The sequence below is a fragment of the Maniola jurtina genome, chromosome 1 (assembly GCF_905333055.1).
Source record: "Maniola jurtina chromosome 1, ilManJurt1.1, whole genome shotgun sequence".
Taxonomy (NCBI): Eukaryota; Metazoa; Arthropoda; class Insecta; order Lepidoptera; family Nymphalidae; genus Maniola; species Maniola jurtina.
The window spans coordinates 14814276-14832652 of NC_060029.1; the positions used below are offsets into that span (position 1 = coordinate 14814276).

Below are 18377 nucleotides of genomic sequence, written 5' to 3' on the forward strand. Positions count from 1 at the left end.
TAAGTGTAAATTAAAAATGTATAACACCCCTGACAAGTGAATGGTACAGTAACTAGAAAGGGCTGATAACTTTCAAACGGCTGAACTGATTTTCTTAGATTATAGCTAAGAACACTCTCGATCAAGCCACCTTTCAAACAAAAAAAAAACTAAATTTTGGTTCATTAGTTTAGGAGCTACGATACCACAGACAGATACACACGTCAAACTTATAACACCCCTCTTTTTGGATCGGGGGTTAAATAGTAAATGCGAAATGTGTCTATCTGTCTGCTAGCTTTTCACGGCCCATCTGTTTAATCTTTTTTGAGGTTTGGTGCACAGATATCTTGGAGACTGACATAAAGCTATATTTTACCAACTGAGTTCTAAACTTAGGGGGTTTTGAAAACTTTTGGATTGTATTAGGTATTAGAATTGAATTATTGCAGTTCTAAAATATTGTTTGTTTAGTAGAAGGGAAAAAATATGTCTATTTTAATATATTATTTTCGGAACTTCGCTTTATTTACAAAAAACCACAACAGTTCATATAAAATGTATTACACAACCCACTAGAATCGCGTACACCTAATATATTTTTCATACGTTTACATTGTTAATCGAAGTTGATCCGTTTAATATTCGCGGACAAGATCGGTTTACCGAGCGGTTTTCGGGATGAAGGGGACTCGTGTAATCTGGTATCGACAGCGGGCCAGAACAAGTTGATTTACGTCAATTAATTTTACGTCAATTACGTTACTTTTTAACCCCCGACCCAAAAAGAGGGGTGTTATAAGTTTGACGTGTGTATCTGTGTATCTGTGTATCTGTCTGTGGCATCGTAGCGCCTAAACGAATGAACCGATTTTAATTTACTTTTTTTTGTTTGAAAGGTGGCTTGATCGAGAATGTTCTTAGCTATAATCCAAAAAAATTGGTTCAGCCGTTTAAGAGTTATCAGCTCTTTTCTAGTTTTCTTGTAGAAAAGAAGGTTATATAACCGTTAGGTTCATAATATAATGTCAATTGACAAATGTCAAGCTATCAAGATGGACGTTGCCTACATACATAATTATTTATTTGAAAATGATGTTTTGGAAAACTCAGATACTTAAGATCGTAGGTGCGGAATAGTGCAAGAAAATCAGTTCAGCCGTTTGAAAGTTATCAGCTCTTTTCGGTCTTTTCTAGTTACTGTAACCTTCACTTATCGGGGGTGTTGAAAATTTTTAATTTACACTTGTGTATACTAGCTTTGTTGCCCAATATGTCGTTGGTATTTGGATATGAAAATAAAATACGACGTAAAATATTCATGCAACAATTAAATATCAAAGAAAATATTCGTCACTTTTTACACTGAAATTGGTCACATATAAATAATTTTTGCTCTTATGTTGTCGATGCGAAAAGCGAAAAAAAATAAACCTATGCAGGTACCTTGCCTATCCTATCCTGTCTTATAACTTTTTCCATATCTCTTTCCATTGCCTTTCTTGTCCAGGTTTCACCTGCTATCTTGACGTTTTCATCATCCCACCGATTCTTTGTCGTCTTTTTCTAAGCTTGCCTTCTTCATCTTGAACATGATTACACTAAAATAATTATTATCATGTGATAAATATTTGACTAAGACTGACCATAAAAACTGATGGTTTTTATAGAAAACTTAAGGATATCTAAGGTTCAATCCCGTATACTGCTTCATATACATTTTAGTAAAATATCATACAACTCCCATACACTACACATTATACTACCTCGTAGGTATAACGATGCATCAACTGCATCCAGTGAAAAGCACTGGAAAGCCCGCAGATAGTTCCGCTTTTAAGAACTTTTCCCATTTCATCCCGTAGCCTTCTCGACAAACTTTTCATAATCGTTTCTACGTTTCTTCGTCATTCTAATAACTTTCTATTCTACATAGAGCGCCTTGGGATTTTCATTTATAATAATACTATCTGATGCCCGGGACTTCGTCCGCGTGGATTTACGTTTTTCAAAATCCCGCGGGCACTCTTTGATTTTTCGGGATTAAAAGTAGTCTATGTGTTAATCCAGGATATAATCTATCTAAATTCCCTTCAGCCAAATCCGTCCAGTAGTTTTTGCGTGATTGAGTAGCAAACATCCAAACATCCAAACATCCACACTTTCACATTTATAATCACACTATCACACTAATATTATAAAGGCGAAAGTTTGTATGTGTGTGTGTGTATGTTTGTTACTCTTTCACGCAATAACTACTGAATGGATTTGGCTGAAATTTGGAATGGAGATAGATAATATCCTGGATTAGCACATAGGCTACTTTTTATCCCGGAAAATCAAAGAGTTCCTACGGGATTTCAAAAAACCGAAATCCACGCGGGCGAAGCCGCGGGCGAGGCCGCGGGCATCTTCTAGTAAGTATTATATTAGGATTATATAACTTTTAACAAAAGATAACCTCATTTTCATAACGAAAATGCGATTTCTAAGTCCAGTTCCATAACAGGTGGTTACAATTACGTTACAGTTACGATTAAACTTTGATTGCCAATTTGCCAATAAAACCGATACGTAACGGTAAAACGTGAAAAGGTGATATGCGGTAAGAATTATGAGCGTCAGCAATGAGGAAGACGATGCAGATAGAAAAACTCCTAAAAGGAGGGATCCTTTTGATGGGTTCACCCTTTAAGACGGAGCTTTAAGGCGTTTGCGTAGCCATTGAAATGAATGTTATGTCACAACATCCCCTTTTAAGAGCTCTTTGCTATTTTGACCCCCGCCTCAACCCATCGTAACCCTCAAACCTTTTTTAGCGCCCAGTTTATTTACACTTTTTAGGAAGGGTGCCAAAACGGTAGCCTTTTAGTAAGCCTCCGCTGTTTGTCCGTCCGTCCATCTCTCCACGTTAGCGGGCTGTATCTCGTGAACCGTAATACGTAGAAAAAGGAAATTTTTACAGAATGTGTATTTGTTTAGCTACTATAACAACAAATAATAAAAAAACAAAATGGCCGCCATGAACATTAAAAAAAAAAAACTTATTTCGTGACGATGCTACGGAACCCTTCGTATGTTTGTCCGTCACGCACCTGACCGAATTTTCTTCATTGCAGGCGAAATTGGAAACAAAGGCGTTAAAAGCGAAAAGGCCCGGCTTTACAGACGATAGATACAACGAGACCTCGTATTATATTGAAAATGGTAAGTTTCTACAACACTTCCTCTATTTTTTAAAAGCTTTTTACCCGACTACGGCCCGAATATATTCATATATGTATAATATGTATGAGTTTTTGTATGTTCCACCGTAGTACCTAAACTACTGAGTAGATGTCGATGAATGTGATATCAATTGATTCGTTTTTATGGTCCAGGTGACATAGGCTACATTTGATATGAACAAAATAAATAATTATGGCGGATGTTACATCAAAAAAAGTGGGGGGTCTCTGATTTTGTTTCATTAGTTTTTTTTCATTTTACAACATTAATAGCGTAAACATTTTTGGATAGAAAAACATTTTCTTACTCTTCTTACACTTAATACTCGGTAATCTTCTAACGCGTCTTTAACAATATTTACATTGAACGACTACGATACGATATCTAATTATTGTTAAATTGAATAACTTAGTCGATTGCTAGATTTTTTTAAATAATCTTAGTGAAGATATGCAAGAATACCATTCTAAGTATACAAACTTGAAGATTACCAAATATAGTTCATCTGAACAATTATTCTAAAGAGAAATAACTGTAATTTTTTTATTTGTCACCATCAAAATTTTAAAATTAGACCAGATCTTCACCATCGTCAACATTATCAACCAATAGACGTCCAGTGCTGGGCATAGGTCACTTATAGAAACTTCCACACGCCACGGTCTTGTATCGCCGCGCCGGTCTGGATCCAGCGGCCCTCTGCGTCTCATTTGATGTCGCCTGACCACCTAGTGGGTAGTCATCTTTCCGACAAATCTGCTTTTTGACAGAATATCTAATGGATCATCAAAACACAGATCTTGTGTCGATTTAGGCACCTTATGATTAAGTACGTGACATTTTATTTATATTTAATTACTTTGCAGCGCCCTGACGGGGCGTTGTAATATTATAATTTTTTTTTTATTATGATGTAAGACATAAATGCAAATAAATAAAGAATAAAAATAAAGTAATTTACAGCTCCCACTGCACCGGAGAGGTTTGTTTGAAAATAATTATACGACGTACGTCTCTCGAAGACTACCACAAAGTATTTTCTTCACGGAAACAGCTAAGACACCGTAATATTGTGTGCAATAAATCGAGTAGATATCGTTTCTATCAATATGAATTTATCGTACAATATAAACCAGTCCGAAGCACGCCGCCTTGGAACTTGATGAGTCATAAATATCCAATAGCGAAGTTTTTCAATACAAATTATCCCTAAACAGGTATGAAAGGAAGCCTGTTGAGCCATTGGTGTTAGTCATTTTACCGCAGTGCTGTATTTTTTGGGTACCGTACCTAAAAAAGGAAAAACGGAACCCTTATAGGATCACTTTGTTGTCTGTCTGTCTATCCGTCCGTCTGTCCGTCCGTCCGTCGTGTCTGTCAAGAAAACCTATAGGGTACTTCCCATTGACCTTGAAATGTCGGAAAAATTGCCTGAGTACGGAACCCTCGGTGCGCGAGTCTGACTCGCACTTGGCCGGTTTTTTTAACGAAGTCTAGTTTTCTTCGGCTTTGCGAAGTCTCTACAGTAACGAGATATTGTTTTGCTAGATGATCCCTGCGACTTATCAGCGTGAATTTAGGTTTTTTTAAATCCCGCTAGAACTCTTTGATTTTTCGGAATGATAAAAAGGGTAGGAACAGATAGATATACTTTTGCATTTGTATACGCTTTTTGTTTCTACTACATGGTATCTATTCTAGTAGAACTTCCACCCTGCCCTAGTTCAAGCCGTTGATAGTTTGGACTATGTGATCTTGGTTCTCCTGCAGATCTCTTCATTCTTCATTCTCTTCTTTCATCTTTCTTCTATCTCACCACTCGCTGAGCGACTTTAAAGATTAATCCATTTTTCAGGGGATTTGTTGCAGCGTCATAAGAAACTACTTACCATCATAATTATAAAAATATCTTTATTTTATCAGACTACAAAGGCCCACAATATTATGTCCCTCTATCTTTGATCTTGACCTATGTTAGTAACTATACATAACACCGCCCGCCCCGAACTGTAACCTTACGGAATCCCATAATTTCCATAAGATAGTTTCAACTATATAATTTAATAGTTTTCTTTTAACATTAGACGCAAAAAGAGCTAAAGAGTTATAGGAGATGGTTGAATTTTGCAATTATGCTACGGGGTCTGAGTTTCACAATATTGTTATGGTTTCTACTTTACCTAATCAATAAAATTTAAATTTTGCAGGTCTCAGAAAAGTATACCCCTACTACTTCACGTTCACAACATTTACCAAAGGAAGATGGGTGGGCGAGAAGATCCTTGATGTGTTCGCCAGAGAGTTCCGCGCCCACCCCGCAGCTGAGTACGAGAGATGCATCAGGGCTGGCACCCTCACAGTCAACTACGACAGGGTTGATCCGGACTACAGGCTAAAGCACAACGATTTACTCGCAAACGTCGTTCATAGGTACCTGATCATCCTCTTCTTTATGTCTAAGGGCTGCCACAAACACGATTCTTTTTATATCCGCGATCGGCGATTTGTTAGCTTCAAGCTGCGATTATGATGCGCGAAAGTTATGTAAGGTTCTGACATCTGTCATTCTGATACCATACCATAACGCGATGCTATTAAGATTGTCACATACGTAACTGAAGCTTGATAGTCCGTGTGAATAACCGAACAATCATTTCGTGCAAGCATATTTCAGTGTCTAAATGATAAAAGTTTTCGGAAGCGCTTGTAAAAGTGATTTATTATACAGACTTATCAAGCATCAAAGCAATTAATTATGTTTTTGCGTATTTAACACCACATCGATCCGTTTCAGTAAATCGCTTAAACTCGATGGATCATCGTTGAATTTGAAAAAATCGCTGATCGTAGATACTAAAACTATCGTATGTGTTTGGCTCTAACCCATTGTATAATTGTGGTCTTACTTTTGTAGTTAGATTACAAGATATAGTTTGTCATCTGATACTTCATTGAGCTCCAAACGAAATATCCAATTGCTTACACAGAATACGTGACTTTGACACAACATGGTCTTCAAACTCGATTAAGGTGGAAACATAATAATTATAGCACGCGACTCGATCGTCAATGCGACATATATTTCTGTGATTGTAACACATCTCTCTCGTGGCTTCAGCAACGCTTTGTCGACGAAATTAGTGTGAGAAAGCGTTGTTCCCGGGCTGCAGGTGTCTACATGTGTTGCTTATTCAATTGTGGCAACTTCAGGTCAAAAGAAAACCTTAACGAACGTTCCAATACAAATCTCTCAACGCAAATTACCATATCAGATAAACATTACTTGGCGATTGAATAAATAATCGGCCCTTTTCCGTACAACTAGATTTGACCCAACACATGTTGCATTGGTCCGGTTTGTGCCTTATTAATATGTTTCCACCTTTACCTTACTTTTTAAAAATAACGATTAGACAAGTAAGTAACCCTTGATCATCTAAGATGAGCATTTACAAAGAATCGTCTTCTTTTGTACCATTAACAGTTTACTCCTCTGTCTTGTCATTTTCTTTGACTTACATGGGATCTTTATCTTTGTATAGAATCCGGTCAGTTGCTAACTTAGAACTGTCTTCTTGAAACACTAATTAAGGGTTAAGACACATTACCATAAGATTTTCGTAACGAATTTCAACTTTATTATCACTCACATCGTGAATTTTCTTAGAATTATGCCTAACTAGTTTTAAACTCGTCCGAGATTCTTATTCATAAGCTTATTTACCCGACTTGGTGAAAAAAAGTCTGCGTGTGGCGAAAGCGAACGTAAGTTTGGCCGTCGAAACAAGACAAGAGCAAACAGACATCTTCTAGTTGAACGTTCCCAACCTTGACTTCAACATTGTTTTTAACCCCCGACCCAAAAAGAGGGGTGTTATAAGTTTGACGTGTGTATCTGTGTATCTGACTGTGGAATCGTAGCTCCTAAACGAATGAACCGATTTTAATTTAGTTTTTTTTTTGTTTGAAAGGTGGCTTGATCGAGAGTGTTCTAAGCTATAATTGAAGAAAATCGGTTCAGCCGTTTGAAAGTTATCAGCTCTTTTCTAGTTACTGTAACCATCACTTGTCGGGGGTAGGCGCTATAAGAAATATAGAGGTTTTTGTGCGGGGGGTTGTTTTAAATTTTGAGTTATCCATATGGAATATCATCAAGTTTTTTGAACGCAAAAAAGCTTTTTTAATCATAAGAGCATCTAAATAGATCAAACGTCGATTTTTTATAGACGTGTTTCACTGACAGTTACGTTTTACACGTTAATTTATAGTGTTTTGTGCGTAAAACAATATAAAATTTTATGAATCATTAAAAATACGCTTTGTTCTATTCTAAATTTACAATTTCAAGCGTCCAAATTTTTCGGAATTTTATGTTAATGTGTCTTAACTATAGAGACTAGCACAAAACTTATGATTTTGCCTTTTTGATCATCACAAATGTGTTGAATTTGCCGAATTGATATTATAAGGCCCGGTAACCACCCAAGCGGACATGGGTGAAGATGTGTTTAGCAACAGCAGACCAATCAGATTGCTTACCGAGAGATGACATGATAATTTTTTCACGCCATCTATCAATAATCTAATAATTGGTCTGTCATACTAGACATGCTGATTCAAAATGATTAGGTATCAAAATCGAAATCAGTTCTAAGTTCTGCAAATGTGCATTATTATGCTATTATTAAAATGCATTAGACACTGTAACAAAGCTTGTCTGTAAATACAAGCCTTCTAGTTTATTAGAATGTCGTATATTGGAGATTAATTATATTGTATAGATTTTTCAATCAAAATTTTGGTACCATCAGCACCAGATGAGCATGCGAGCGCACAAAAAACTTGACCTCAAAATTTTATTCTATTCTTAAATCTTAAAGATGCTTAAGGGTATAACAACGTCATATCTGCGGCGATACTAAACTAGGCCCTTAAACGTCTGGAGAAGACATTAGACCTTCGGTTTAGGCTGTCATTAATAACTTTTAATGACGATAACTGCCTACACTTTATGGATAGTTAGGATAAACAAACAAAGTTAGGTTTATAGCTATTGATTGATATACGCCAATATCTTTATAACGATTTTTCGATGCTACCTAAAGATTTAATGACGATAACAGGATGATTTTTTTACATCGTTGCCTAAAAAAAATAGTGACAAATATGCGGGACGATAAATCCTGTCCTGTCCGTTTTCTCATCCCGTATATTTTTATATGTAGCTAACTGTTGCCCGCGACTTCGTCCGCGTCCCGCGGGAACTGTCATTTTCTCGTGGATTTTTCAAAAAAATCTTTCATGTATAAACCTCGTCCTGACAATAACTAAAAAAGTTGTTCAATTTGGTCCAGTGGTTCTCAAGTTATGGGGTGACCAAGGGAAATAGGGATTCATTTTTATATATTAAGAGAGGGTGTCAAGAAATCGTCCGTCCCGTCCAACGGGTAATATTCGACAGTAGTGTTGCCACGTATTAAAACTATTAAATCTCTTTAAAATGCATGACGCTAATATAATAACAAGATATTATTAGCAACATTTTCGACTAAAACTTTTTCTCTACTAGCACTTCGCCCCTGTAGGAATTTCGGAAAATCCGGCCTTATTCTTTGTCTACATTATAAAAGGAACCTTGTGCAAAATTTCAGCTTTTGAGGTCCCAGGTTTTGCATTGGGCGTTGATAAGTCAGTGTTGAGTCAGGAATTTTCTTTTTATTGAATGAGATTTTATCAAATTCCTCTTTTTGTTTCTTGCAAAGATACAAAAAGGTAGTTCATATTATACAATAAATCGTGTAACTTAAACTAAACATAGCTCACGCATATTCATTTGTTGTCGTTTGGTCTCGTCTTATCTGTATTTCATACACCACGAGATCAGATTTATGGTACGAATTACGTTGAACCTTTATAGACTAAGAGGCCGCGTTTGTAAGTCCCACGTTAATGTATTAGGTCAAAAATATTAAATACAGCAAACCATGTGTTTTTCCGGTTTATGCATTTTTCTAATGTATCATAAGCATGCAATAGCGAAATGATTAACCTCTTTTTGCCTTTGACATAAAGGCATATTTCAGTAAGTACTATATGCGAAATGCGTACGCATACAAAAAGTGATAAATTCTCAAAAAAATGTAGATTTAATCCAAACAGTCCCAGATAGAATAAATTTTTCGCAAGATTTAATTTTTCGCATGGGCTCTTAGTGTATAGGCAGCGTGTTTGTAACATAACCTCTACGGATACCACCTGCGTAATACGGGCTGCTACATTACGGGGATTATTTATAATACCTACCGCTATCATCCCGTTAAGCTTATCGCACATTGCCGCCTATTCATGTATCTGAGCAGTGTGGCGAGCGGTGTACTTAGTATGAGATTTTACATCTCACCTTTGATAGAATTTGAGCGTCGAATCACTTTAACGTTAACGTGAAATGAACCTTAAAGGCCCAAACACATTTGCACTGCGCTGCGCGACGCGACACGGCGGAACACACGGAAAAAACTCATATAAAACATCTGTCGCGTCGTTTCGTGCCGCGTTGCTTAGTTGCCTGCTGCGTCGCACCGTGTTGCGTCGCGCACGCAAATGCATTTGGGCCATAATAGGTTTAATTAAATACTTGTTACTGTCTTTGTTACTTTTGTTCGTTTATAGGATATTGACTATAGAACTTTATCAACGTATACTAAGCCTACCAAAGGCTTAGCATACGCACAATAGTTTTAGCATTGGCCACTTAATTATTTTTCGAAAGCTAGAAGCTACGTTTAACGTTAGTATAGACAAAACACCGTATAAATCGAATAATAATACGTCAAAATGCTCTGATATATCACGTTAGAAGGCAATCAGTGCGTGCAACATCGAGTCACATATTAAAATTATTGCTGAAATTGCCTTGTGTGCTTTGATCCTAATGCACGATCAGCATAAATGGGATTATTTATAATACCGCTATCATCCATTGAATCTATTCTCGTGTGCATCTCGTGAAAGATTAGCGCGATATTATCGGTGCTTGTTCAACATGTCTAAATCTCTGGCGCATTGTTTGTTTACAATGCTCTCGGATAAACGATTTTAGCTTTATTCTGTGGTTTTGTCAAATGTAAATAGGATTAAACGCTTGGGATCTAAGCTTTGATGATAGTGACAATTTTTATACTCTTGAAACTTTACCATGCAAATATTATGAATTATTTCAGCGACTTCGTCATCGTGGGTATCGTTTTTGAAATTTCCTCGGGAAGTTTTATAATTTTTTTTAATTATACAAAAATGATATCTTTACTTTTTCCTTTGATTCTTTACTAACTGTAATGTAGCAGGCCTAGCAGGACCACCCTGAAGAAATTTAAGATGCTCTACTTCCGGGTGAAACTTCTACACTAACTTTCACATAATTTATGTTTAAATTCTTGGTGGTCATGTTAGAAGAGCAGATGGTACCCAAACATTGAGTACAAAAATCCTCCGCTCCGATGCCTGTCGAGTGTATACTTGCAGGCACGCCGTACCAGTGACCAGCCAACCGATCGGCCTCTTATATATTTTATCGACGAGAATATTACCTTTCCAATACAAATACCTTTATCTTCAAATGCATCTTTTTTAATCCGGCGGGGCCGTAGTACGACGAAATTTTTCTTAGAACAAAAACAAGTACGAATTATTATTATACAGCAGGCCTAGCATGACCACCGCCAGAATTTTTTATTATATATTCTTTTTTCTCAATTTCCGGGCGAAAGTTTTGTAATAATATTCGTTTATATTCAAATTCTTGGTGGTCATGTTAGGAGAGCAGATGGTATCCAAAAAACTGAGTACAAAAATCCTCCACTCCGATGCCTGATGTGTGTGTCCTTACAGGCACAAAGTACCAGTGACCAGCCAACCGATAACCCTCGTACATATCGACGAGGACATTGGTACCTATCAGTACAAATACCTACCTACTTTTATCTTCAAATGCATCTTTTTTAATCTGGCGGGGCCGTAGTACGACGAAATTTTTCTTGAAACAAAAAGAAGTACTAATTGTTATACATAGGCCTAGCATGACCACCGCCAGAAAATTACATAATATATTCTTTTGTTATTGATTTCCGGGTGAAACTTCTGAAATACTCGTATATATTTATATTCTTGGTGGTCATGTTAGGAGAGCAGATGGTATCCAAAAAATTGAGTACAAATATCCTCCGCTCCGATGCCTGACGTGTGTATCCTTGCAGGCACGAAGTACCAGTGACCAGCCAACCGATCACCCTCGTACATATCGACGAGGACATTGTGGTTGTCAACAAACCAGCCTCTATCCCCGTAAGTGGCAATTGAGACCGCCATTCTATGTTCGCTTCTGTCATCTTCAACGTTTGCTTGTGCCCTTTGTTTGCATGTCCTTTGGAATAGCTCGTCAATTTTGTAGAGGAACGCTTTGACTTTGTAAAATGTTCTGCACACACGTTACCTTTGCCCACGGTGACTTTCATAAAACGCGCATCGACTACGTGTGAGTCGTAATTTGCGAACTGGCTCAGTGTGCTTAGTACATTTTATATCTAACCAACGTTGATCGAAACCGGACAACGAGACACCTCAGCATTTAAGAAAAAATATACCAAAACTATTTTGTTTTTAAGCTCAAATCTATAAATCTACGGTAAGCGCTCCAAGCGGAAACTTTGTGAAATTAAAATCGGTAATGTTGTATTCGTCACTTTAAATCAAGGACTTCTAGATCTATTTTACTCTGAAGTTATTGTGTTTCGTTTTATTGACGTTGTTGAGATTTAAAATTTCATACTAATCATACAGGGTGCAGTTGCGTTTTTTCGATCGATTGATACTTTTACAATCAATATAGTATTTACTTTATTGCCTATACGGCCGAATACCTAGTGAAATATCACTCAGTCAAGAAGCTCTTAAGTTCTAAGAGACGTTTCAGTATTAGCAGTAAAGTAATTTTTTACTATTTTGAAAATAATTGATGCTTTTCTGGCGTTTCATGAGCAAAATTGACGAGCTATAGTACCTTTCATACTTCCTAGGTTAGCTTCAGGTTTGAGTAGCTACTTCACTCTTACTAATAAATAATTTTAAGTACACCAATAACAAAATGCTTAGTTTTAATAATATTACCTGTAATATTTAAGGTAAGTACCTAAACATTATAAAATTAATGATATCCTCTTCACTACCACGCGGTGTTAACTTACAACTTTTATACTATACAATTTCATTTCAACATAATCACTACTAGCTATTTTCTGAACAATAAAAAAGCAAGTTTGATTGTAACACTATTCTAATGAACCTTGCAATAATACCAACTTTCATTAGAATTGTGTTCCAATCAAACTTATTCCGTCGTAGTTCAAATTCTTGGAATGGTATATATCGAATCATGAAAACTTGTTCATATAAACCGACGAAACAACTACAAAAGCAGGTTCTCCGGACATTACCCAAGCTGCAGACGAGTTAAGTGTCGATTAGACGAAGTTGCCGCATCAGTCAATTCCATCAATCATGAGTGAGCAGTGATTGATGGAGCTGTGAATTATCCAGATATTCGTCATGCAAACATGAGTCATCACGTTAGACGATATGTTATCTGTCGGTTAGAGCAGTGTATGAGTGGCAACCTGATAGCAAAACCTGTCGTCTAAGCCAAGTCTAATCATTCTAATGGATATCCGTCCGGTTTCAATATTCAATCTATATGTAATCCTAAAGTTACTTGTTATTTGTCAAAATTGTATGGTGTTTTTGACAAATAACAACGATGCTAAGTAATTTATCTACAGATTACAGATAGATTGAATATTAAAAATGGACGTAAAAGTACAAGTTCGCGCCGCGACGGATATCGGAAACAGAGACGGCTGGCCGCAACCGTCTTGGTTGGCAGTCTATAGTGTTCAGTTGGCAATCGAGGCAGAGTCTTTATCCCGCGTCTCTGTCTTCAGTAACAACAGTAAACTCGTACCTGGGTCGTAACTCGACGCGAACTCGTACCTGGGTCTGTGGGTCGCGGCCGAAGCGATTGAAGTGCGCAACGGACCCAGAGCGGCTGACGCGACTATACTAAGGCTGAGATCTATAGAACGTACTATGACTTTGCTCAGACTTAAGACACTGTTAAAAAGAGACAGCGTTATACCACTGGCATAAATCTGTCTCGTTTTAACTGAAACTTAAGCCTAAGCAAAGTCAAAGTGCGCTCTATAGATTTCAACCTAAGATTGAGTCCGTGAAAACACGGATATAAAAAACTCGGACCGAACTCGGATATTGCTTACGCACTAATTCGATCTCTGATCCAAATATAAGCTATTTAGTGGACATCTTTGATATAACTCTACATCATAATATGTCCGATTAGAATCCGAGATATTCTCACGGATGACGGAGAGAACTCGGATGACGGAAGTCGGAGCTAGTGCATACAAATAGTTCTCTGACTACTTCGGAACGTATTTTCACGGATTCGAATCGGATGCAGTGCGTAACCGCCTTAACGCCGGTCATACCCGATCAAGTTTACAAGCCATAATGAAGCATATGGAAATTATTTCTATGCCATAACGTTCACCGTGTTTCATAAAACTAGATTCGCACCCTACTTTTATTATATTGCAACAATAATATTTTGCAGCAATACATATTCTTTGGCTGATTTGAAAGGAATACAAAGAGAGTATCTTTCGACGCAGTTATGTATTTTCTATTCAGAATTTACAGCCGCCCGTAATATAAAGCGTTTCGCGAGACCCTTTGTTTCAATGCCATGAATAACTTGAAACTTTATATCTATTGTTATTGTTGTTCGATTTTAGCGAGACTGATTGTTTTTAGAAGATTTTACAATGACGAAAATATTTGAGAGCTGATCATTCCTGCACAGTCGGATATTTTTACTATGAGACCGAACCTTAAATTGTGAAAAAAATATTCTGCTCCATGGGTCCACCACCATACATTTTTCTAATGATATTGACATTTTTGTAAGGAACAATTGATTTTTTTAACGTTTTATAGGTTGGTCCGAACACGTTATGCTGGCCGTTACATTGGTGCTGGTTATTTATTAGCACTAAAATCAGTTTAAATGTCCAAATGCAAGAAACTCAAAGTTATACTCAGTCAAGTTGTGTGCGGAGCGCCCATCGCAATTATATAAACCCATGAAAACTCCCACTATTATATTTAATTAAAGGAGCCACGATTCAACAATACAACCCAAAAAACAAGAGAAAAATCAAAATTCAAGAGTAAATTCCTGAAAGGCAATGCCTTAGCGGTTCCTCATGTGCTGCAAATGTTCATGGACCTTGATAATCATTAACCATCAGGTAACTCGCCTGCTCGTTGGGCCGCCATTTAAAACATCTATAAATATATTATTCTAAACATGTATTTACTAGGATTCCTACTAATCTTTACACAGAAAAAGTTCTGCACCGCGCAGCTCTGTAAAGTCGGTTATACAGTCCTAGCAAACTATGAACTAACTAAAACTCATATAAACTACTCAGGTAACTCGCTTTTAAAATGATCTAGAATTTCTGAGTCTATTATTTTAAAAGTAGAAGTTTAATTTGATTAAAACTGATAAGAATACCATTTGAAGCTGTATAAGCTGCCAATAATCCTCGGAACGGTAGGGTTAGTATGAGATTTTATATCTTGCTAACGTTGATGGCATTCGAGCGTCGAAACATAATAACGTCGGAGGAAAATGAACCTTAAAGATCCTTTATTTAAAGATCATGATCAACCCGTCGCCGGCTCACTACAGAGTGCGGGTCTATCACGTTGGTCGCTGGCCAAGTGCTGATTGGCAGACTTCACACACCTTTCAGAACATTGTGAAAAACTCTCAGGCATGCAGGTGTCCTCGCGACATTTTGTTTAGCAAAGATTCCGCTTGGAACGCTGGCTGTATATGGACGAAAAAGAGCTTTAAACACTTAAACTCACTTTGCAAAGACGTTTTAATAGATAGCGAGCAATAAATTGCGATTCAGTTCACACAGCGCTGCGGCCTAAATATAAACACCTCTCTTTATATCTTGTAAACTCCTGTTTCTCTATCTCTCATAAAAGATAAGAGATACGCGAGTGCATCGAAAGGTTGCAACCGAGTGGTATATTTCTCGAGTCACTTGACCAAGCGAGCCCAGCCTGTAAAGATTTTACTTAAATTACCTAAGTAAGTGTTTCCACGCTCGAAATCTTGATAGACTTTGTTGACAAGATATAAAATCTCACACTAACGCCGCGGGTATTTCACGTCCCAAGTTTCAAGTTGAGGCAGAATGTAATGAAAAGGCGGTTAATTTTGAGACAAGTGCAAACTGGAAGTTATAACTCCGTACAAACTTCCAACATAGCGCTCCGAACTTGCCATGTTTGAGTTGTTTAATACAAAAAGCTGACAGACTTGATACGAAACGCTTTTAGGGGACGCTCTTTGAACAACATTTGGGGGAAATATTAAAGTTGCTGCAACTTTTATACTAAGATTATTATTAATCGTCATCATCATCACCAACCGATCAATTTTTATTTATTCAGATACAAGTTAGCCGTTGAGTGCAATCTTACCTTATCCTAAATGTTGATGCAGTTTAAGATGGAAGCGGGCTAACCTGGAAGGGGTATAGCAGTTTTCATACCCACATCATACTCTTTATGTTTCTACACGGCATCGCACCAGAACGCTAAATCGCTTGGCGGCACGGGTTGCCAGTGAAGTGGTAACAAGCCACGGCCGAAGCCTCCCACCAAACCAGGCCAGAAATTTAGAAATTACAAACTTCCAAATCTCTGCCGGGGCCTCCCACTAATAAGACCACAGCGCTTACTACTGTGCCAGGGAGGTCGTCAAAGATGTCCAAAGAAAAAGAAGTCCACTGCTGGACATAGAGTGTCGCTTTTTAACGTGGTAACAGTTAGTACTCCGGGATACTACTCACTGAATGGGTCATTCCGTACAAAAATCATGTTCTACGAAGCTGTCAAAAAGTTAATTATCAAGTTATAAGCAACCGCAAGTTTAAGCCCACAAAAAATTGTATTCGGAATTCTCCGTCTAGAGCGTCTGGTCTGATCAAGAGTGGTGATAGGCCCTAATATAAAACTGGAAGCATAAAAAATCTTACAAATGGTAGGCTTAAAAAGTTAATATATTTATCAATCTCTAGCCTTTCTTCAAGTTTAGGCACGCCAATCAAGATTGGGCCGCGGGCGTATTTAATAAATGAGTATAATCAAAGCAGGGTGAGAATAGGTCAGGATCCCTCTGCATAATTCTTTATCCAATATTAGTTTAATTTAATGCAAGGGATTCTATAGGTTAGTTAGAGATTTAATGTTGATAACTGTATCATACTATACCATCACATACATATATTTCACATATATATTATATGATGTATAATATCCGTTTTAGCTGATAAGTACAAAACACACGAGAGTAGAAAAGGGTAGTTATATAGTTTGAAGTGTTCATTTTAGGCGCGTAGGTATGTACCTGGATACATCTTTTTAACACCCGACCCAAAAAGAGGGGTGTTATAAGTTTGACGTGTGTATCTGTGTATTTGTGTATCTGTCTGTGGCATCGTAGCTCCTAAAGTAATGAACCGATTTTAATTTAGTTTGTTATTTGTTTGCGAGAGTGTTCTTAGCTATAATCCAAGAAAATCGGTTCAGCCGTTTGAAAGTTATCAGCTCTTTTCTAGTTGCTGTAACCTTCACTTGTCGGAGGGGTTATAAATTTTTAATTTACACTTGTTTACATTGTATAGTATTATAGTAGAACTGTACTCAGTCCTGTCATGATTATAGCATCCTTTGCATGATGCATCATGCAAAGGATGCTATAGAAGGATGTTTTGCAAAACAGATTTTCAATATTTTAATGGAATAAATAACTCGTGGGTAAAGTTAAATGATGGTGGGATCTCGGGCTAGGAAGATGTTTCTAGAAAAGGCGAAGATGTCTTTATTTATTATTTGCATGTTCCAAACAGAATGGTGATTTTTATTCAACTTTAGCGCCTAGTGAGTGACCGTATCCAATTACCTTGATTGATGCTGGCCCCCTCTATGGGAGGTCTCAGTCTACAAAATTAATCGTAAAGTGATGTATGAAAGCAATTTGTTTTGCGAACTTCAATGGTTGGGAGGGAACGGTTCAAAAACAATCACGCGTTTTACAGATTGTTCTTTCTGACAAACTCAAGTTAATTTTTAAACTTATGCTTTTGCTTTGTTAAATTAAAAAAAAAGTCTTACTTCAACTACTCTTACTACATAAACTCTACTGTTACGAAGCTACGAGCAAACTTGTTTTAGTTAAATTTTAAACCACTCTACTTCTTCTGTACCGACTATAATTTTATCTCCGTGCAGTAATTCATCTGATAAACATACATAGACTGCCAAAATCATAACCCTTCCTTTCGGCTTTGCCGTAGTCGGGTAAAAAATGTATAAATTAAAAATGTATGAAAATCATATCATCAAATGCCATTAAAATGAAATTGATTCAACTAACGGCGTTTTCACAAACGTTACTATGAGGTCTCACAGTGCGCTTGAACGCATAGTGTAGGTTCCACCAATTAGATCATTGTAAATTGACGTGATACAGTCATCTGATTGGTGGAACCTACACTGTGCGTTCGAGCGCACTATGAGGCCTCATAGTAACGTTTGTGAATACGGGTGTTAATGCCGTTGATGTATCCAATCGCAATTCAACCATGATTTCATTACATCTAAAGAGCAAAAGAATCATATTTTTTAAACACGATACGTTATTTTTATTATATTTTAAGTGTAGATTAGATAATAATTTAACAAAACTTATACTAAATTTAATTTAGTGACTGCTAGTTACTTTAATTTTAGTTGAGTTCAGTTAATTGGTCTGCATTATAATTGGTATTTTTTCAAATTAGATCTAAAGTATCTTCATTGTATAAAATCCCGTAGAATAGAGACTTTTAAAATCCCTGTCTGTTGTGTGTAGTGATAGATCTAAAATTTTACTAACTATGGTGTTGCATACAATTGGGTACAGTGATTGTTTTATCCAACACTTCGCAAAAATCAAAGGTAAAGGAAAAACTGAC

General features: G+C 36.9%; 1 protein-coding gene across 2 annotated transcripts in view; it reads left to right on the top strand.

The window, feature by feature from the left end:
* Nucleotides 1-18377, top strand: part of LOC123868026 (uncharacterized protein C18B11.02c) — a 459041-nt gene that overhangs the window by 428765 nt on the left and 11899 nt on the right. For both annotated transcript variants that reach the window (XM_045910366.1, XM_045910370.1), the window contains 3 exons: nucleotides 3099-3186; nucleotides 5415-5637; nucleotides 11460-11547. In XM_045910366.1, coding sequence (XP_045766322.1) covers nucleotides 3099-3186; nucleotides 5415-5637; nucleotides 11460-11547 — 399 coding nt within the window. The remainder of the gene's footprint in view (nucleotides 1-3098; nucleotides 3187-5414; nucleotides 5638-11459; nucleotides 11548-18377) is intronic.